Consider the following 22,855-nt stretch of genomic DNA (forward strand, 5'->3'; position numbering starts at 1 on the left):
AAACATCCCTGCAAAAAAGAAAAAAACAAAACAGACGCCCGCCCAAACTGGGAGGAACACTGGGCCCTTAGCACGAGTTATGCCAAGGAAGATCTGCCAGGTCTGGGCCTGGTGGACCTACCATGGGAATTGAGGGAACGCTAGGAAGGGGTAGGCTTGAAGGAAGCCTTTTCTCTAGCCAGGCGAGACCGCGGTCTGTGCTAGCCAGAGGAATATTCTGACGCCACGAACCAGCAAAAGGACAAAAAGGGAGCTGAACTGCCATATCAGGGGAGGCCAGCGACGCTCGTGCCTCCCATTGCGTCCTTAATAATTTGTTCCAGCATGTAGTCAAAGACGGGCCCCCTGGAAAGGGAGGCTGGTAAGGGACTTCTTTGAAAACAAGTCCACCTGCCATGTCTTGAGCCAAATATTCCGCCAGATGGTCACCATATTGCTGGATACCTGAGCTGCACAAGACACGCATCTAGGGAGACAGCTACCAAATATTTCCCTGCATAGGAAATCTGGTACGTCAGGTCGGCCAGCTCCCCCGGAAGAGGTCCAGCCGTGGTACCCTTACAAGGCTGTTTGGTCCATCTAGCTGTGGTCCTTGAGACCCAGGTAGAGGCAATGGCCGAGGCACAAAGCAGAAGCAGCCACTTCAAAAGGCTGATTTTTCCAGCGATTCTATACTTGTATCCTTGGAATCCATGAGGGATGCTGCATTAGAAAAGTCGAAGGACCATGTTGGCGGACAGTCTGGGGACCGACGAGTCCGCTGCCGAGAAATCAGTCCAGTTAGCGATGACCTCAGGGGAGAAGGGATATAGGATGCCGAGACGCTTCCCTGTCTGAAAGCATCTGGTATTGTTCACCTTTCCCCTGGCAAGTACCACAACAAATTCAGTGTGTAGAGCAAAGACCTTGGAAGTTGGTTTTGACCGTCTAAACGAAACCGCCTTTTCTGCGGGTTCCGTAGATGTATCCATGATGCCTAAGGTCTGGTTGACTGCAATAATAAGGCTTTGCACCCCATCACTCATACTAGAGGCCTATAGTGAAACAAAGTCTGAATCTTCCTCTGAAAACATGACCGAGGACGCCCGTCTGACTCGGGAGAGGAGGATCTGGAAGAGGGATCTCACCGTGCCAGACCGGAGGGCGAGATGGATCGGGAAAAGGACAGAATTTCGCTCCTGTCTGGATCTCGTGACCTGTGTTGAAAAGGCCGGATGGAGAATCCTGTGACCCACTGGCAACTGCGGGGGGCTGGGAGGGACAATCTGTCAAGCACGGACACCAGGGACGTGACATCCTGGTGAGGTCCGCCACAGACCGAGACAGAAGGAAAGCCCACCCAGGGATAGGGGCCTCTGTCTCACCCGGGGTAGGAACTCCTGGCCGGTGGGTTCATGATGAGCAGACCCATTAACTGATGCCAGAACATTAGGGGATAGGAGAGCCGAGGAGAGTGTCGGGCTGCAGAGCAGCTACTCACAGTAGGTGCAGTCATCCTGTATTCAGCTCCAGACTGTAGGGCTGCTGTGCCAGGAAGAGAAGGCTCCACAGGAGTACAATCTGGATCAATAGGAAAAATGGCAGTCACAAGAGGGTGTCCAGGTCCAGGAGTGAAAAAGCGCACACTGCAGGGACACATGCTGAAAAGCCTGCTCTGAGACAGGAAAATGGGGCGGAGCTAAATCGCAGAGCCAAGTGCCGGGGGCAGAGCTAAGTCCCGGCAGGAAGGAGCTGACTAAGAGCTAGGTGGGAAAAAAGCCCGCCCGAAAAGCAGGAAGAAGAGGGGCGGAGCCAGCCCTGCAGCTAGGCCCGAGAGAAGCCGGGACCTAAATTAGAGCTGCTGACCGCCGGAGGATGGGGGAGCGGCGTAGAGGATTGAAAAATGCTGCAAAACAATGCCTGCAGCCCCAAATACCCGCAAAATTAAAGGGGAAAAGACCCCCGATGCCCCACTCTGCAGCTAGGCCTGGAAGAGGCCGGGACCTAGATTACATCCCATGACCACCGGAGCACGGGGGAAGTGTTGAGGAAAGCCCTAAAACTGCTGCAAAGGTAACCTGAATTAAGGGGCCCACTATTAAAATAAAGGAATTTTTTTTTTTTTTTTCTTTCCCGATCTTCTTTCTTCTGTGATCTTCTTATCTCTGTACCTGGGGAGAGAGAGAGAGAGTACCTCCCCATCCAAGATCGGACGTCCGATAATCCAGCATAGTGGGACGTCCGTGTCTCCTCGAACCGACAGGCTCTGGTGGGCGAGTGGGTGGGAGACGAAGGCAGGACCGGGTCTGAATCACCTCAACACGCTTCAGTGTTAGGGGCTGGGGTCCTGCCGACTAGACATATGAGGATACGGGGTGGCAGTACACGCCGTACTCATAGTCTCTTTGTGGGACTACAGGTGTGACTCTTCACCCTGTATCCCTCCGTGGTACCTGAAAAGAAACGACGCACATTGAGGTAGATAAGGGTCTAATGAAAGACCCGTGTCCACCTCCTACTGACACTAAGCTAAACTGAATATCCTACTTCCAGTCGGTGGGGTGTACACTGCAGAGGAGGAGCTAACTTTTTTTTGTGCATAGTGTCAGCCTCCTAGTGGCAGCAGCATACACCCATGGTTCCTGTGTCCCCCAATGAAAGGCAATAGAGAAAATGTTCATACGAAAAACATATTACAAACATGATCCTGGTTGCAGGACGAGCTATCACTCCTGGAAATATCTGCACTATAAAAAGTGGTTCTTTACCGATCTGTTAGCAATACACCGATCAGCCTGTTGATTATCTCTTGGCCGTAGCACCGGTCAAAGTGTGGGAAACGTCAGGCACCAAGTGAAAAGTCAGTTTTCAAAGTTGATGTGTTTGAAGCGGGAAAATGGGCCAGCGTAAGGGTCTGAACAGCCTGCTATGACTAGGGCCTAATTGTGATGTCTAGACATTTCCAAAACGGCAGGTCTTCTGGGGTGTTAAAGCTATTTTAGTAGCACATGGGGGACCCACGAGCTATTAGACATGGAGTTTTAATGTTATGGCTGATGATATAGATATATATATCTATGCACACACATATATATACATACATATAAGCACACGTTTCCATATCACAGTGCTTTGAACATAAAATCTATTGTAAGTAATGCATCATGATATAAAAAATCATCTTCTCATGTAACCTGATACCAGGTGATCATCAGAGTCCTCATTCTCCGAAATGTCCTCCTCCTCTTCCTCGTAATCACTACAGTACTTCCCTGCCAGGTCATCATCTAAACAGACATGACTACGTTGGTCCAGAGCAATCTCAACTTCATGTGACTCAATAGAGTCTTCTGTCTCCTCTTGGGGGACTTTAACTTGTCCAAAACCAGGGTCTGCTATGGAAACACTATCCAGATTTATGTTGAAGACCCCACTGGTGTTGAGTGGGAGGTTTGAAGAGTCATCCTTGGCCTTGACTGGCAGACGGGAAAAGGAAGAGCTGCCAAGTTCACATACAGCAGAGGATGCACCATCTCCTCGATGTCCAGTAGAGAGGTCTTCCTCTTGTCCGCTGGACCCTGTGGAGGACGAGACGGCCGAAGGATGTTCCCCACTGGTCGTCGTCGTGCCACTTGTATCGCTGTCCACAAGTCTTTTTCGGTTTTCATAGCCTCCGTTGCAGCTCTTGTGATCACTTTCTGGCTCATGCTCCACTTCAAATTTTTCACTTATGTCCACAGGAATGGAGAAAGTTGGGGATGCAAAATCACTCGTATCGAAAAATGTACTAGTGGAAGTTGGCAACGATTTCTTAAAGAGAAAGAAAATAGGATTATAAAGATGTCCCATACACACAGAGACACTATTTCTCAGCGCTAGCAAGGGCAGTGCTAAAAAGCGCAGCGCTAGGGTCGTAAGTTCACCCTGTGTTGGCCCTCTTACAGAGATTGTCTGGAGGTGACTAGTGATGAGCGAATAGCATTGTTGTTCGGGTCTACCCGAGCACGCTTGGGTGATCTCCGAGTATTTTGTAGTGCTTGGAAATTTAGTTTTCCTCCGCCTTAGCTACATGATTTACAGCTGCTGGACAGCATGAATACATGAGGGAATTCCCTAACATACAGGCATTCCTCACATGTATTCAGCCTGACTACTAGCCATAAATCATGCAGCTGAGGCGACGAAAACTAAATGTCTGAGCAGTCACAAATACTCGGAGATCACCCGAGCGTGATCTCTCAAAAGAGATGACTGTCAATGAGACGACTGAATTGTCAAAACATATGGTGTCCTCCCCACCACCATCTAACCATGGAACCAGCATAAATCGCTTTGGTGGTCAAAGGACTGCTGAACAGAAGAGCGCATCATCTTCTGTTCCTCACTCATGGCTGCAGCCAGTCGTAGGCTTTCAGTCCTGTGAAATCCAGACAGCACAATCATTGCTTCCGGTCACAGCACCGACCACCAGAGCAGGAGGTCATGGATCCATGAGGGCGACAAGAGAAGAACTTACCTCAATTTGGTATTTTATAATGGCTAAGGAAAAACATTTTTATGATAATTCCAGATATCCCTTTAAAGATTTCTGAGATCCTAATAAATCTAGAATGGACAACCCCGGCATCTTATCTCTCTCTGCCTCACGCCCACGGAAAGGTTTCTAAACTGAGCGGTGGCTGATCAGGTGCGCTGCTCCTCCATTCAGTCCCTATGGTACACACAATTGAGACTATAAAGGGCACCCTAAATTACAGAACGCTCCCTTCATTACACCCTATAGTCAATACTTCTGAGCCGGATAGAAAAAAAAAAAAACAGGAGCTTTTCAAGCAGAAACAGTTTCACTATTTTGTAGCCTTTTGATTGCACAAGGTCTAGTTTAGAGAGGTTTCGTTCAGGATCTACTCAAAAGAAGCAACATATTTTTTTTCCCCACCTAGCTTTTTTCAAAACCTCTTTCTGAAAAAACAACAACAAAAAAACAAGCCAAAAACTTATCCTTTCTGTTCACATGACATGTGGACATGGAGTTCCATTAGGAGGTTTTGGAGCAGAAACTTTAGAAATCCTCCTCGAAAACTTGGGAGGTTCTTCTCAGTTTCTCCACTGCAGAAAAGACTCCGTGTGCACATAACCCCCAAAAAGGATTATCCAAAGAAATGAATTGGAAAAATTTCCCAAGAGTTTTTTCAAGATTTCAGAAAGGATTTGTTCCAAAAAACTCCATGTGAACATAGCCTAACTCTCCCATCGACTCTTGTATAATTCTAGGACACTAGTCTTCAGACTTGCCAGAAAGTTTGGTGACATCTGTGGCTGGTTCATCTGTCTCTGACCACTTTAAAAAGGTTCAGATAAAGGAGATACCGGTAATAATTGTGTTTTATGACTTCATCAGAAAAACTACAGAAAAAAAAAATGTCTCGTGGTCATCCACTGGCTGGAAAGGGGGAGAACTTTCTCCTGAAGATGGGATCTGCATCTCTGGCCAGAATGGGGGGAGAACCTTGTCCTGGCCAATGCATGCGCCAGCTCTCTCCATGCAATTCTATGGGAAGTCCAAATTCATCTGAAAGTATGTGCAACACATACAGGTCCTTCTCAAAAAATTAGCATATAGTGTTAAATTTCATTATTTACCATAATGTAATGATTACAATTAAACTTTCATATATTATAGATTCATTATCCACCAACTGAAATTTGTCAGGTCTTTTATTGTTTTAATACTGATGATTTTGGCATACAACTCCTGATAACCCAAAAAACCTGTCTCAATAAATTAGCATATTTCACCCATCCAATCAAATAAAAGTGTTTTTTAATAACAAACAAAAAAAACAACAAATAATAATGTTCAGTTATGCACTCAATACTTGGTCGGGAATCCTTTGGCAGAAATGACTGCTTCAATGCGGCGTGGCATGGAGGCAATCAGCCTGTGACACTGCTGAGATGTTATGGAGGCCCAGGATGCTTGAATAGCGGCCTTAAGCTTATCCAGAGTGTTGGGTCTTGCGTCTCTCAACTTTCTCTTCACAATATCCCACAGATTCTCTATGGGGTTCAGGTCAGGAGAGTTGGCAGGCCAATTGAGCACAGTAATACCATGGTCAGTAAACCATTTACCAGTGGTTTTGGCACTGTGAGCAGGTGCCAGGTCGTGCTGAAAAATGAAATCTTCATCTCCATAAAGCATTTCAGCCGATGGAAGCATGAAGTGCTCCAAAATCTCCTGATAGCTAGCTGCATTGACCCTGCCCTTGATGAAACACAGTGGACCAACACCAGCAGCTGACATGGCACCCCACACCATCACTGACTGTGGGTACTTGACACTGGACTTCAGGCATTTTGGCATTTCCTTCTCCCCAGTCTTCCTCCAGACTCTGGCACCTTGATTTCCGAATGACATGCAAAATTTGCTTTCATCAGAAAAAAGTACTTGGGACCACTTAGCAACAGTCCAGTGCTGCTTCTCTGCAGCTCAAAAGTGGCTTTACCTGGGGAATGCGGCACCTGTAGCCCATTTCCTGCACACGCCTGTGCACGGTGGCTCTGGATGTTTCCACACCAGACTCAGTCCACTGCTTCCTCAGGTTCCCCAAGGTCTGGAATCGGTCCTTCTCCACAATCTTCCTCAGGGTCCGGTCTCCTCTTCTCGTTGTACAGCGTTTTCTGCCACATTGTTTCCTTCCAACAGACTTACCATTGAGGTGCCTTGATACAGCACTCTGGGAACAGCCTATTTGTTGAGAAATTTCTTTCTGGGTCTTACCCTCTTGCTTGAGGGTGTCAATGATGGCCTTCTTGACATCTGTCAGGTCGCTAGTCTTACCCATGATGGGGGTTTTGCGTAATGAACCAGGCAGGGAGTTTATAAAAGCCTCAGGTATCTTTTGCATGTGTTTAGAGTTAATTAGTTGATTCAGAAGATTAGGGTAATAGGTCGTTTAGAGAACCTTTTCTTGATATGCTAATTTATTGAGACAGGTTTTTTGGGTTATCAGGAGTTGTATGCCAAAATCATCAGTATTAAAACAATAAAAGACCTGACAAATTTCAGTTGGTGGATAATGAATCTATAATATATGAAAGTTTAATTGTAATCATTACATTATGGTAAATAATGAAATTTAACACTATATGCTAATTTTTTGAGAAGGACCTGTATATGGCGATGAACGTAGAAAGTCGGAGTAAGCGCTGAAACCCCTCCATACACTGGTGGTAAGACAGTGGCCGAAACAAGGAGAGAGAGGAGCCAACCTCTAGGATCAGCACCAATCAAAAATGTCTGACAAATCCTACTGATATGCCATAAATTTCTCTAGTAAGACCACCCCAGGTCAAGAGTGTGTACATCGACTCTTATGGTCTTTAACAATTACCATGTGAACAACGTTCCCTTTGCAAACCCCCCAAAAAGGCCGATATCTGTGGAACCGTACGACAGATTAAGAAAAAAAAAAATACAACTAAAAAAAAATAAAAATTGGTCACTTATTTCGGTGACAGGTCGTCACTAGTGATGAGCGAGTATACTTGTTGGGCTATGTGCACACGTTGTGGATTGTATGCGCTTTTGCCGTGTTTTTTCGCTGTGAAATTGCGGCGAAAACGCATACACAACACAACCCATTGAATCGAATGGGATTACGCAATGTTGTGCTAATGCTGCGTATTTTTCCGCTGCGGAATCGCACTGCGGAAAAATAAGCAGCATGTTTATTCTTTCTGCGGAATCGCGGCGATTCTGCACACACAGGAATGCATTGATCAGCTTTACTTTCCACATGTGGCTATGCCCATCATGCGCAAAGTAAGTGGATCATGTGCGGATGGTACCAGGGTGGAGGAGAGGAGACCCTCCTCCAGGGACTGGGCACCATATACCTGTAAAAAAAATTAAAAAAAATTGTGATATTCTCACCTTCCGGCGTCCCTGGCAGCACTCCTGATCCTCGAGATGCTCCCGGCTACTCCCGTTCCCAGTGATTCTTTGCGACAATAACCTGTGATGACGTAGCGGTCTCGCGTGATGCTACATCATCTGGGGTCAGTCGCAAAGGATCACTGAGAACGGGAGTAGCCGCGAGGATCGGGAAGGCTGCCGGGGACGCCGGAAGGTGAGAATAACAAAAAATATAAAAAAAAAAAAAAAAAAAAAAAAAATTGAAATATTTTTAACACTATCTTTTTACTATTGATGCTGCTTAGGCAGCAGCATCAATAGTAAAAAGTTGGTCACACTTGTCAAACACTATGTTTGACAAGTGTGTCCAACCTGTCAATCAGTTTGCCAAGCGATGCTACAGATCGCTTGGAAAACGCTAGTGTTTAGCGGGAATACGCATGCCAATTCCGCATGCGTTTTACCCGTGGCAGGGAGTTGCAGAATTGCCGTGGAAATTCCCGAGGCAATTCCGCAACGTGTGCACGTAGCCTTGCTCGGGTTTTCCCGAGAGTGCTCGGGTGGTCTCTGAGTATTTGTGTATTTGTGTTCGGAGATTAAGTTTTCATCCCGGCAGCTGGATGATTTACAGCTACTAGCCAGCTTGATTACATGTGGGGATTCCCTAGCAACCAGGCAACCCCCACATGTACTCAGGCTGGCTACTAGCTGTAAATCATTCAGCTGAGGCGATGAAAACTAAATCTCCGAACACTAACAAAATACTCGGAGACAAACTGAGCGTGCTCGAGAAAACCCAAGCAACGAGTATACTCGCTCATCACTGTACTAAAGCTTTTGTCCCACTAAGCCATATCCAGCAGAGCATAAAATCATAAATGAGGTTACAATGAACGGCCCCGAGCTGAGATTTACAGATTAATAAATCTCTCCTATTACCTGTATACATCGTCTATCTGACTGCGCCCCCTCAAAAAAAATCTTCCAAAAAAGTTGCAAATGGACTGCGATGATTACTTCATGGCCTGTAGTGGACTTCAGGGTCTATGAAGCCAAAACTTTTTTTTTTCTGTATCTTTCTCTCGCTTCCTCTTTATCTCTCTTTTTCTATTTCTTTCTTTTTTCGCTCTGTCTTTTTTTTTCCCTCTTTCATTCTTTCTCTATCTTTATCTCTTTCTTTGGCCATTTCTTTTTTTCCATTATATTTTTACAGCCAAAAACATAACCCTGCAGTTTCCTATGTAGATTCTCTGCTAATGATATTTAGTATCCCCCACCCCCTCACTGGTCATAAATTACATATAACTTATAGAATAATCTATTTTACTTTCATATCTAACCATTTAGCAATGAAGTAAATTCTTTTTGTCAGACTACCCGCATTATGTGAAGTGAGCCGCTCTCCCTACGGCCTTGACTTGCCCCTCTCTCCGCATTCTCCCTTTGATGCCGAACCACGGACCAATTAAAAATACTGAACGGAAGATAACTAGAAAATAACTGACATGCGGTCAACGGGAGGATACAGTGAAGGCCGTGTCCTCCTTCAGACACTTTTTGCTTGAGTGCATCTAAAATTAAAAAAAAAAAAAAATAAAGAAAGAAAACTGTTTGTTTTACCAGCAGCTGGACGGACATCATAAATGGCTCATCGCCAGCGTCTCGGTTTTCTGCACATCTGGCTTGCACTTCCAGTTTTTCCTTTGATTTCTGGTCTTAAAAGGGATTTTTTTTAGGGTATCAGATCATGACGGGGTCCGACAACCGGCACCTCCACCAATCAGCTGTTTGCGGGTCAAAGCACGCCGCATAGTGGTCATACACGGGTACTGCAGCTCACATCCAATTGACGTGAATGAGGCTAATCTGATATTAGTGACCCATCCTACGTATAGGTCACCAATATATAAAGTCCTAGAAATCCCCTTTATGGATTGTGTCTAAAGCCAGACCAAGAAAAACAAAGGATATCAGCTCTGGCAATATCGGCTGGACCAGTCTAGAATTTAATATATAATGGGGTCTCCTGGTTCTACCCGGCAGCAGATAAGGGTCAGACAGGCGGTTTAGGTTTATAGCTGCCCAATAAACTCCCTGAAAGCCCCCATAGACTTTAATGGATGGGATCGACCAAAGGTCTAACGTGTATGGGGGGCACCGGCTGACTGCTGGTCTGATGTCGATCGCACCTTCGAGAGCAAGCACTCCCGTGTATAGGAGAGACGGCCATCCAATGTGTATGGACAGCTTAAAAACACATGCATGCTCGGCCAAGATGAGTGTGCATTGCTATGGGGGATAGGAGAAAATAAATAAAATAAATAAATAAATCATAGAAAGTTATAAATTTAGTCCCCTATAAAAAGAAAAACCATACATACCAAAATCTTTGGGATTACAGTCTTCTCTCTGCAAATGTACCCAGCCTTGTCCAGTCCATATAAGCTGAAGACTAAACCAACCAGGAGCAGAACTCCGCCGACTACAGACACTGTTATATACACCGTGCTGCTGCCTGGAAGAAGAAAAGAAAACGTATATAACCACAGTTTTAAGTTAAATGTGCAAATAATGTGGGGCTCAGTGATTGTTCAGACCACAAAGGGATGGATTGGTATGCTTGTGTATCTACACAGAGACAGTCAGGATCAGAGTTATCTCCGATCCGGTCCAGTGGCACAGAATGACAGCTATTAGTCACAGCCGATACAGAAATACTTTCCATTTCTGCTGGAAATGTTCAGTAACGGTTGTTGTCTCCAAGTGAAAATCCATTTTTTCAACACTTTATTGGGGAACTATGAGTTATTAGAGGGCAAATGGGTTCAGATGAAGGCCGTCCACCTGATAAATCTATTGAATTTCCACTTTATTACAGAGCCCCATCCAGTTGCACGTTGGATCACCTTTGTCATTTAGAATTGCAGCAATTTATGGTTGCGAAGCTTCTATTGTGTGTACCGGTCATTCTACGGGAATATTGGCCCATGTGGGCAGAATCGCTTCACCCAGATACCTAAAAAAAGCCGGACATCCTGAAGATGACATTTTCTCACCCCCGAGATGATCTATACTATAGGAATAAGATCTGGGGATTGTGAAGTGTGGGAAACCGGTTGACATTTTCCTGGAAGCAATCCACGGCTATACGACCTTGGTGGCATGGGGCACGGTCCTATAAACAGATGCCAAGAAAGGATGAACTTGGGTCAGCCACAATTCTTAGGGTAAGCTCTAGTGTCCATCCATTGCTGTAAGAGGACCCTGTGAACTGCCAGGAACCCCCCTAATCAATACTTCATCAGCCTGAACTGTGGGCACCCAACAGAAAAGGGGTCGTAAATTCGTGCCGTTTGTCCCAAATTCTGACCCTCCCATCACATGCTACAATAGAAGTCTATGAAGAGGTTTCTCCACTGCTATTTTGCCCACTTGAGTTTCACCTTTATTTCCCTAAAGTTGCCCATACACATTCAATTACGTACAATGCCCACAAGTAGTATTCAACCCCCTGCAGATTTAGCAGGTTTAATAAGATGCAAATAAGTTAGAGCCTTCAAACAAGAGCAGGATTTATTAACAGATGCATAAATCTTACAAACCAAAAAGTTTTGTTGCTCAGTTAAATTTTTATAAATTTTAAACATAAAAGTGTGGGTCAATTATTATTCAACCCCTAGGTTTAATATTTTGTGGAATAACCTTTGTTTGCAATTACAGCTAATAATCGTCTTTTATAAGACCTGATCAGGCCGGCACAGGTCTCTGGAGTTATCTTGGCCCACTCCTCCATGCAGATCTTCTCCAAGTTATCTAGGTTCTTTGGGTGTCTCATGTGGACTTTAATCTTGAGCTCCTTCCACAAGTTTTCAATTGGGTTAAGGTCAGGAGACTGACTAGGCCACTGCAACACCATGATTTTTTGCCTCTTGAACCAGGCCTTGGTTTTCTTGGCTGTGTGCTTTGGGTCGTTGTCTTGTTGGAAGATGAAATGACGAGCCATCTTAAGATCCTTGATGGAGGAGCGGAGGTTCTTGGCCAAAATCTCCAGGTAGGCCGTGCTATCCATTTTCCCATGGATGCGGACCAGATGGCCAGGCCCCTTGGCTGAGAAACAGCCCCACAGCATGATGCTGCCACCACCATGCTTGACTGTAGGGATGGTATTCTTGGGGTCGTATGCAGTGCCATCCAGTCTCCAAACGTCACGTGTGTGGTTGGTACCAAAGATCTCGATCTTGGTCTCATCAGACCAGAGAACCTTGAACCAGTCAGTTTTAGAGTCCTCCAAGTGATCATGAGCAAACTGTAGACGAGCCTTGACATGACGCTTTGAAAGTAAAGGTACTTTACGGGCTCGTCTGGAACGGAGACCATTGCGGTGGAAAAGTTGTGTAGGAAAAACTTGACGTGCTAGAAAAAAAAACTGACTACATTTTTGGAATCAGCATGCCAATTTTAGTATAAATCAGCTCAAAAACCTAACTCAACAGAAATTTTTTTTCAAATTGTTCCTCTGTGATAATTAATCCAAACATGTGAAGCTCATTGTTCTTTGAGCCTGAACTACTTCTTAATACTTTAGAGGAACCAAACAGAATTCTGGTGGGTTGAGGGGTTGAATAATAAATGACCCTCTGAAAAGACTTCACAATTTAAAAAAAAAAAATAAACAAAGAAATAACATTCTTTTTTGCTGCAGTGCATTTCACACTTCCAGGCTGATCTACAGTCCAAATGTCACAATGCCAAGTTAATTCCAAATGTGTAAACCTGCTAAATATGCAGGGGGTTGAATACTACTTGTAGGGACTGTATATGTAGAGTTTATGGGGGTCTTTAGAAAGTAATAGAAGCAATAAGGCGAAGAGGAAGACCAGCAAGCCGATGGCTTGATACAATCAAGATAATGGCGATGAAGACCCTGGTGGACCTATCCTAGGTTTGCACAAAATTGGTCGTCCCACAGAGAATTCATACATCAAGTCGTTATGGCTCGAAATCAAGCTGAAGGCCGTTAATAATACTTAAAAAGTAATAGCCCTGAAACTGGTTGTCTGCTCTTACAAACCATCAGTAGTAAGGAATGAAACATCAGTTGGTTACCAGTGTTGTATTCGGGAGCGTTTTCCTAGACAGTGCACACCTCTTCATCACAACCTCCTCAAATCCCCTTTGAGTCTACCGGATCCCCCTTCACTGGATATTGCTCTATAGTCCCACCATGGTGGCATACTCACCACCCCATTACGTGAGAAAACCCCACAGCTTTGGCACTTCGTAAAAAACTCTCCCCGCCTAGTCCAGCACAGATGACAATGCCTAAGTTACAGACTTTGAGATCGCTCAATTCTTCTTCAAATGTGAAAACTACAATCAGTAAAAAAACGTGCTCACTTGACTTTATGCTGCACTCCGGGATCATGTGTCTTATCTCCGTACAGGGAAACTCCAATGATGAAAGTTACGTCCTCTATAATAAAGTGGAGTTTGAAAGACGACAGCGTTTCTCTCCGTGTCTACTCATGCTAAGTTTCCCCTTGTTTCGTGTATCCTAGCTGTCTTTTGTGTTAGTGGGGTTTGACTAGTGACACCCCTTCCTTCCCTAAGCAGGGCTTACCGCTAGGATCTGACAGGGAATAGGCATCCTGCTCGGCGATAGGTGCGGAACCTATTTAGGGTCTCTTAGGGCAGACAGGGTGACATTAGATCTGCCTAGGGGTCTCCGCTCCTCGCTTCCCTAGTGTTGGGCCCACCTTCCCCTTATCCCTTTGTGTTGCTCTTAGTCTATCCTACACTGTGCGTGACACTATGCTCTCATCACATAGGACTTCCACTTACCGCTCACAAGTTTGTCTGTGAGGACACATTTCGTCTTGGATGGTATTGGAGGCTTTAAAGGCCTGGAGTTGGAATCTGCGGTTACATTTACGGACACGCAATAGTTGGTATTTGGCAGCACGGAGTAGATAAATGTAGTATTCTCTTCACTGATATGCTCATCCTGAAATGACACCTGTCAACAAAGGATCGGGATTAATGGAAAGAGATCCATTGGTAGTCATAAAATATATTTCCAGGAGAAAACCCATTTTCTAGAGGGGGGATCCCATGTAAAAAAAGAGCATCCTTTGCTGTGGAGGATCTGTCCTGTCCGGCATTACACAAACACACTGATATGAATAGTTATTGTGTAATACCTAATTTCCCGTGCGGTGGCACAGTAGGAAGACTGAACACTTGCTGCCAACTTTTACAGCTGATTGTTGAGGAGAGCCATAAGATCAAATACTTAATTAACCTCAAGACGTAAGAGATTGAGAGAAGCGACCCATAACGTGTACTGTTTAACCTTACATAAGCTTTCTCAGATCAGTGAGACCCTAAAGATGGCTGCCATTTCCTGTCTCAGCATACCATGTGGCTGGTATCCAAGATGACGCCCACCCTGATGACCTCATGGATCCACCCACAGTGACGCCCACCTTGATGACCTCATGGACCAACCCACCCTGATGACCTCATGGATCCACCCACAGTGACGCCCACCTTGATGACCTCATGGACCAACCCACCCTGATGACCTCATGGATCCGCGCATGGACTTGCTCATTGCCCAACCCACTAACCAATGGAATACATCCGATCGCTCCCATTTTAGAGCTAACCGAGCCCCCCTTACAGGGGATATATATAAACCTGTGTCCTGACTGAATAAAGCCCCTTGGAGCTGAGCCATAGATTGATCAAGGAGAGTTTACATCTGACTATGTGTGTGTCATATGTTATTTCTTTGGTGCACACCTGATCAATATCCATTAGGCCAGGAGTAGGCAACGAGTGAACATTTATTAATTATTCAACCTAACATGATCACTTAGGAACAGTCTATGGTCAGCGGTCCAGTCTAATAAGTAGGAATGAACCCTGTGAAAAAAATTTATTTTATGAATGAAATATCCAATTCTGTGATATTCAGGGAAAGACGCCCTATAACAACATTTTTTTTATGCCCCAAATGTAAATCAAATTTTTTTTTTGCCAACACATCTTTATCTCGACTTTGTGTCCCCATGTAACTGAAATATAATCACAAAAAGTATGTAACCCCTTTCTCATGTACAGCACCATGGAATTAATGGTGCTATATAAATAATAATAATAAAAATAAGACCGGCCATTTGTCTCGTAACAATGACAGCCACACCTTAGGGCAGGAGTTAGAAACATGACAACTTGTGCGGTAAGAATGATCCTGGCAGGCACTGGAGAGCGGCACCCTATGGCGGACGGGTCAGAAGGGCTCTTCTGTGTCGAACTTGCTAACATTTTACTTCCCTGGGACACAGCTCCCGGCAGATGATGACTGATATTCAGTCATCATCTGCCTCTAACAGCCAGCATCGAGAGCAGCTCTACTGTGACTGTTAACCTGTTAAATGCCGCTGTCAATCTCCGACATTTTCACTATACACAGCAGTGCTGTGGTATTGCGGTGTATAACACAAGCAATTTGACTATCAAAGTTAAAGGGAACCTGTCACCCCCCCAAGTAATTAAAGTAAAAAAGAGCCACCTTCAGCAGCACTAAGGCTGCATTCTGTGAAGGTGGCTCTTATGTTTATTATCCCTAGGAACGCTGAAATAATGAGTTTCCACCAACGTCACATTGCACCACAGACTGTCCAGGAGTTGGCGGATGCTTTAGTCCAGTTCTGGGAGGAGATCCCTCAGGAGACCATCCGTCGCCTCACGTTAACATGTCGGGCACTCAGACCATCCTCATGGAGTCAGTTTCTAACCGTTTGTGCAGACACATGCACATTTGTGGCCTGCTGGAAGTCATTTCGCAGGGTTCTGGCAGTGCTCCTCTTGGTCCTCCTTGCACAAAGGCTGAGGTAGCGGTCCTACTGCTGGGTTGTTGCCCTCCTTCGGCCCCCTCCATGTCTCCTGGTAGCTCCTCCAGCCTCTGGACACTAAGCTGACAGACACAGCAAACCTTCTTGCCACAGCTCGCATTGATGTGCCATCCTGGATGAGCTGCACTACCTGAGCCACTTGTGTGGGTTGTAGAGTCCGTCTCATGCTACCACGAGTGTAGAAGCACAAGCAACATTCAAAAGTGACCAAAACATCAGCCAGAAAGCATTGGTACCGAGATGTGGTCTGTGGTCCCCACCTGCAGAACCGCTCCTTTATTGAGGGTGTCTTGATAATTGCCAATAATTTCCATCTGTTGTCTATTCCATTTGCATAACAGCATGTGAAAGTGATTGTCAATCAGTGTTGCTTCCTAAGTGGACAGTTCGATTTCACAGAAGTTTGATTTACTTGGAGTTATATTCTGTTTAAGTGTTCGCTTTATTTTGGAGAAAAGAAAAAAAAATGTGCACTCTTGCTGCAGTGGTGCTGACTGAACGTGGAGTTATTCCACAAAATGTCATCCCAATGATAGACAGTTGCACTCAGAATTACTTTAAGTTGCAAACAATTTAGAATTTTATTTTAAAAACACCAAAATTACATGATTCTCCGCAGTTGAGACAATAATGTATTCCAATGGTGTAAGGTAACGTTTCGACCCACTGGATCTTTATCAAACCTTACTCATAGTATACAGGCAAGGAGAGGAAATATTTAATGAGAGGTGCTGGAGTCCCATTAGGGGCTACATACATACATACATACATACATACATATATATATATATATATATATATATACACATTTTTTTTTTTTCTCAAATCCTCACCTTATCCGCCATTAAAAAATAAATAAATAATGCATTTGATATCACTGTTTATAAAAGTTCAGTTTATAAAAAAAACAAAAAAAAAAAACAAAACAAACAAAAAAAAAAAACAGATGGCACACAGTGTAATGAGAAAAAAAAAAAAAAAAGGAGATCAAAACATTGTATCTACCCCAAAATGGTCAGTTCAGGGTGCAAAACATAATCCATCACCTGGGCCCGTAGATCAAAAATGTAAAACATTATAGGAACAATTTTTTTTTTCTTTTACAAGATTTCCAATTTTTTTTTCCACCACAGTAAAAAAAGAAACCCTATACATGTTCCGCGCACTCGTACTGACCTGCAGAAATAGTATTGCTGGGTCAGTTTTACCGTATAGTGAACATGGTAAATAAAAAATAAATTGTGGAATAGCACTTGTAATTTTTTCTCCCGCTTTCCAGTACATCACATGATAAATTGAATTGAGTTATTCCAATGTTCAACTCGTCCCGCAAAAAACAAGGCCTCATATGGCTATGTGGATGGAACGCTAAAAAAAGGTTATAGCTATTGGAAGAAGGGTAGGAAACAAAAAAAATAAAAAAAGTAAGCGCAAAAAATGGAGAATCGTCTGGTCGGGAAAGGGTTATAGAGCTGAGCGGGGTAGATTGAGGATCGCCATACCAAATCAGAATATTTTTTTTCTGGATCCTTGTGTTAATATCTATTTTTTACATGGATATGAGGTTTACTCATGTGTACATTTATGTGCCAAGGACAGAAGTCACATAAGCAGCAATGAGAAACGGGCAAAAAAAAAAAAAAGCAAAACCAACAAGAGAGCTGCGTCTGCTTACCGCTGTATTGTTCTGCAGCATAATTCTGCAATTCATCCGTGCGAAGACGTCGTGGCTGACCAGGCTGACGTACTGCTGCCCGTCTTCACTCCATAAGTAAGAGACTGGAGGCCGGATAGAAACTTGGATGCCGCGGTCGCATGTCACAATATCCACTATGGGCGGCCCCAGTACAGCTGGAAACACACCACAGAAATGGCAGAATTAGTGGCATCATTATCAGAGGGACGGCTTATGGCATTTGTAGAGGTGGTCACAGCCCAATATCCACATATAATATATACACCCATCAGCCATAACATTAAAACCTAGTCTAATCTTGTGGGCTTCCCTGCCGTGCCACCAAGAGAGCTGAGACGTGGACTCCACACAACCTCGAAGAAACCCGGTTGTACCTGGCATTAAAAAGTTATCAGCACATCCTTTGAAGTCCTTTGTGTTGCTCGGTGCGGCCTTGATGGATCGGGTTTTGGTTTGCAGCACATCCAACAGATTGTAGAGCCCAAGTCATCAGCTTGAACGTTTCGTTATCCTAATCCTTAATCTTGAACAGATTTTTGCAGTGTGGCAGCGGCATTATCCTGCTGAAAGAGTGCACTGCCATTAAGGAATACGGCGGCAAAGAACAAGGGTCTTAGGTAGGTGGTACGTGTCACATCCACATGATGCCAGGACCCAAGGTTTCCCAGAGCATCTCCTTGCCCGACTGCTTGTCTTCTTCTCATACTGCTCTCATACTGCATCTTTGTGCCATCTCTTTAACAGGCAAGTGTTCCACACGCACCTGTATGTCTATATGTCAGACGGTGCCACCTTCGTCCATTGCCCAGTGGTCTAGTTTATTTTTTTATTCAAATAAATTTTTATTAAGAATAACAAGATAAATGACATGTTACATTCTCATTTTCAATACAAAGCTTTTTTCTCCCCCTTCAATCCCACCACCCCCCAACCCCACCCAACAAAGCAGCTCACCTTGCTTAGCACTTCCATCATTAGACCAATATACTATCTAATCCCTCGGCCAATAATATAAGCCACATTTAGCATTACCATTAATTAGGAACCTTAATTAACTCTCCCTCTATAATACCCCTATCCCATAGCAATCCACGGAGACCACATTTTATTGAACATTTCGATTTTCCCTTTTTTATAAAACCCCTTTTCCAGTGTCAGGCCCTGCTTCACATACTGGAGGAACTCTCCTCTTGACGGCGGTTCTTCCCTAATCCAATTTCGAGCTATTACCTTCCTAGCCATGTATAACAATCTGGCTATAGCTATCTTCAGGTTGTTATCCACTCCAATCTCATCCACACATCCTAACAAGCACACCACCGGGTCCCTTGGCACCTTCCATACGACTCAAAACTACCACCCAAAAAGCAGCCAGTCTCGGACACGTCCACATCATATGGAGTATATCAGCATCTGCAGTTTTCCACCTCGGGTATTCAGAATCATCACGCAAACCAGCCTTATATAGCACCATCGGTGACTTATAAACCCTGTGTATCACATAGAGCTGTGACAGTCTATACGGTTCGCTCAGTGACAATCGTGGGACCCATTCTAGCACCGACTCCCAAGTCTCATTATCCATTGGACCCAGATCCCTCTCCCACTTAGCTCTCGCCATTATTGGAAACCCCAATAGGAAAGTGTGCAACAGATCTTTATACAAAGTAGATATGACTCCTCCAGTCGTCCCTTCATTACACACATACTCCAGTACTATATCCCTCTGAATTCCAATACCTCAGTTTCTACTCTGAGCTCCAAAAGCATGCCTCATCCGCAAATACTGAAATTCCCCCACAGTCCCAAGACCAAATTCCGCCTGTAATTGGGAAAATGATTTCAATTCACCTCGCTCAATTATTTGATACACGTATTGAATCCCTTTGACTTGCCATTCTGTCAGTACCCCCAGTGCCTCAAACTCCTGTAAGTTGCTGTTATGCCATAGCGGTGAGAATCTAGTCAAATCCGTGACCCCCCGTATATGTCTCAGCCTACCCCACAGCCTGCGTATCAACAACACAGTCGGGTATAATTTCCCCAGAGCCCCCAGGGATCCATCCTCCAAACATTGTACCACTGGCCTTCTTTTTGTCACCACTTCCATCAGCCGCTGTACCGCCCCAGATGACCCTTCATGCGCCCAGCCTTTTAAATGCTGACTCTGGGCTGCAAGAAAATATATTTCAGGGTTAGGCAATGCCAATCCCCCCATCTTCCTTGGGTCGCTGAAGTGTCTCCAGTTTGATACGCGGATGCTGTCTCCCCCATATCAAATTCCTGAACAGAGAGTTAATCTGTCTAAATCTCCCGCGTGGTATCCAAACTGGCGCATTATGAAGAATATACAGTATTTTTGGCATCAAAATCATTTTAATAAGATTCACCCTACCTACCACAGATAAATGCAGTTTAAGCCAAGCATCCGCTTTCGCTTTAAGAACACCTAAGATTGGAGTCAGATTTCTATGTATATAGTCAGTAACAGGCATAGATACCCATATTCCAAGGTACTTAAATTGGCTAGTCACCTCCAGTCGCCCATCCTCCAGTGGCTCCCCACCATCATCATCCACCTTAAACAAGACAGACTTACTCCAGTTTATCCTAAGTCCCGACACCGATCCGAAACGCTCAATAATCCCAATGGCTCCCTCCAAGGACATACCCGGGTCAGCCAGAAATAGCAGAATGTCATCCGCATACAACGCCACCCTTTCTTCAATCATCCCATATTTAAACCCAGTCACCTCATCAGACCGTCGAAGCTTAGCAGCCAGTGGTTCCACAGCCAGAGCAAACAAAAGAGGAGAGAGCGGACACTCTTGTCTCGTCCCTCTAGCCAGTTGTATGGTCCGTGATAACTCCCCATTTACCCTAACCCTAGCCATCGGCATCGAGTACATTAGTTGAATCCAGGATATGAACTGCGGTCCAAACCCCATACTCCGGAGCACCTGCCAGAGATATCCCCACTCCACACTATCAAATGCCTTATGGGCGTCTAAAGATGCAATAACTCTCTGGCCACAGTTGTCGGATCTGAGTTGCAAATTCATATACAGCCTTCGTAAGTTGATCGCAGTGGACCGATCAGGCATAAAGCCGGACTGGTCTGAGTGTACCAGGCCGGAAATAACACTTGTCAACCTCATCCCCAACACCTTAGCCAGAAGTTTAATGTCTGTAGTAAGCAAGGAGATTGGCCGATATGAATCCGGCTGTGTCGGGTCCTTCCCCTCCTTAGGAATCACCACTATTATGGCCTCCCGCATAGATGCCGGTAGACGACCGCCACTCCTAGCCTCCTCCAGAAGTACCCTTAATTTAGGGATCAGCACTTCCCCAAAGTTTTTATAAATTTCAGCAGGAAATCCATCTACGCCAGGTGCCTTCCCATTAGCCATAGACTGCAGTGCCCGACCCAACTCCGCCTCCGTGATGGGAGCTTCCAAATCTTCTCTATCTATGTCACTCAGCCTTGGGAGCTCCAATTCCTCAAGGAACGCCACAGTGTCCTCCACCAACCCATCTACCTGAGAGGAATATAAGTCCGCATAAAAATCCGCAAAAATGTCCAAAATCTCTGAAGTCTCAGAGACAGCCACACCGCTCCCCGATACCAAAGAATGAACAAAGGAAGTGTTTCTCTGGGCAGAAGCCACCATCGATAGCAAATGACCCACAGATTCGCCCTCCTGGTAAAAAGCCAGATTCATGAATTCCCTCTTCCTTTCAGCCTTACCGAGCAATACCTCCTCCAACTGACTCTGAGCTGCCTTTAGCCTCCTCCCAGCTTCCGGAGTACCCGCTATTACCATCTCATCCTCGGCTATCCTCAGCCCTTCAACCGCCAACCTCTCTGCCTCTCTCGATTTCCTCTTACACCTGCTAATATCCGTGAACAGCAGTCCCCTCAAGTACGCCTTCATGGCTTCCCACACTGTAAGAACATCTACACTTCCCTCGTTAATCTCAAAAAATTCCACCAACTCCTTCTTTATCTTTTCCAAGTCCATACTGTGTAGCCAATTAGGGTGAATCTTCCACTCCTTCCTGCTCCCGATTCGTGTCCCCACCGGCCGAAATTCCACCTCAACTGGACTATGGTCTGAAAGAGCCCTAGGTAAATATCTCACGTCCCTTACCATCGTGTCCAGTAAACAGTTACCCAGCGCCAAGTCAATCCTAGACAAAGTACCATGAGCTGGCGAGTAGCATGAGTACGTCCTTTCCCCAATATGTCTAACTCTCCATAAATCAATCATACCTACTTCCCGGACATAGGTCCCAAACGTAGTGATATGTCCCACTGTTCTATTCTGGGGATTTTTGTTTTTATCCCAAAAGTCATCACAGATATTATTAAGATCGCCAATAATTAGAGATGGTAACGGTCCCCAACGCTCTACCCTCTCCAGCACCTCTCTTATCTTCTTACTTGAGTATGGGGGCGGAATATACATTGCCGATATATACATCAATACTCCATTTATTTTACATTTCACCACCACATACTGACCATCCACATCCTCTTTTACCGCTACCTCCTCATACTGCACTCCCGCAGGTATTAACACAGACACACCCCTAGAATACGTCGAGAAAGTAGAATGATACGCCTTCTGTATCCAGCGCCTATTCAATACGTTCACCCTCTCCCGCACTAAATGTGTCTCCAGCAGGCATATCATTGAAACCTTCTGTTCTCGGACATACTGCAGACTTGCCGCTCGCCGTGTTTTATCCGCCAGACCTCTCACATTCCAACTCAATATTTTAATACAATCTCCCATCATGTGGCTCATCATTTCTTAAAGTATCCAATTTCCCAAGTATGAGCTGCCCCAACCCTCCCACCCCCCCTGCCCCCTCCCAACTTACCCCCCTAACCCCCCCAATATAACGCATTCTTCCTCTCATCAAGAGTGGGGCTCCACTGCCCACTGCGAACACTCTCCCTTACTTAACCCTCTCCATTCGCGTCCCGCTGCCATAGCAATCACAATTTCCCCCCCAACTTTCACTTTATTGTATCTTAACATTTCAACTTATATTAACATATAGAAAAAGTACCAAACCAGTTCACAGTACCCAGCATAACCCTCCTCCCCCGTACTTAGTAGTTGGTACTGTCCCCTCCGGCCATTCCTTCAATATGGCCCAGCAAAACCCCCAACAGTTGCTCAACTCTTTAACCATTGCTAACGAGCGCAGAACTCTCCTCCATCGACAGAGAAAACAAATCCCAACTGGATCTCGCCAAAATGTCAGTCGCCCATTCCCTTAAGTTTTTTCTCATGAGTATCAAGCCACTGGGTGGCGTCCTCCGGTGTCAGG

General features: G+C 45.0%; 1 protein-coding gene across 1 annotated transcript in view; it reads right to left on the reverse strand.

Moving 5' to 3' along the window:
• Positions 1-2,111: 2,111 nt before the first annotated feature.
• Positions 2,112-22,855, reverse strand: part of LOC138672645 (interferon alpha/beta receptor 2-like) — a 44,332-nt gene continuing 23,588 nt past the window's right edge. Inside the window, exons 5-8 of the mRNA XM_069760814.1 lie at positions 17,492-17,667; positions 13,739-13,913; positions 10,279-10,412; positions 2,112-3,789 (exon numbers count right to left, since the gene is read on the reverse strand). Coding sequence (XP_069616915.1) covers positions 3,157-3,789; positions 10,279-10,412; positions 13,739-13,913; positions 17,492-17,667 — 1,118 coding nt within the window. The 3' untranslated portion in view covers positions 2,112-3,156. The remainder of the gene's footprint in view (positions 3,790-10,278; positions 10,413-13,738; positions 13,914-17,491; positions 17,668-22,855) is intronic.

This window comes from Ranitomeya imitator, chromosome 3 (genome assembly GCF_032444005.1).
Source record: "Ranitomeya imitator isolate aRanImi1 chromosome 3, aRanImi1.pri, whole genome shotgun sequence".
In the NCBI taxonomy this organism is placed as follows: domain Eukaryota; kingdom Metazoa; phylum Chordata; class Amphibia; order Anura; family Dendrobatidae; genus Ranitomeya; species Ranitomeya imitator.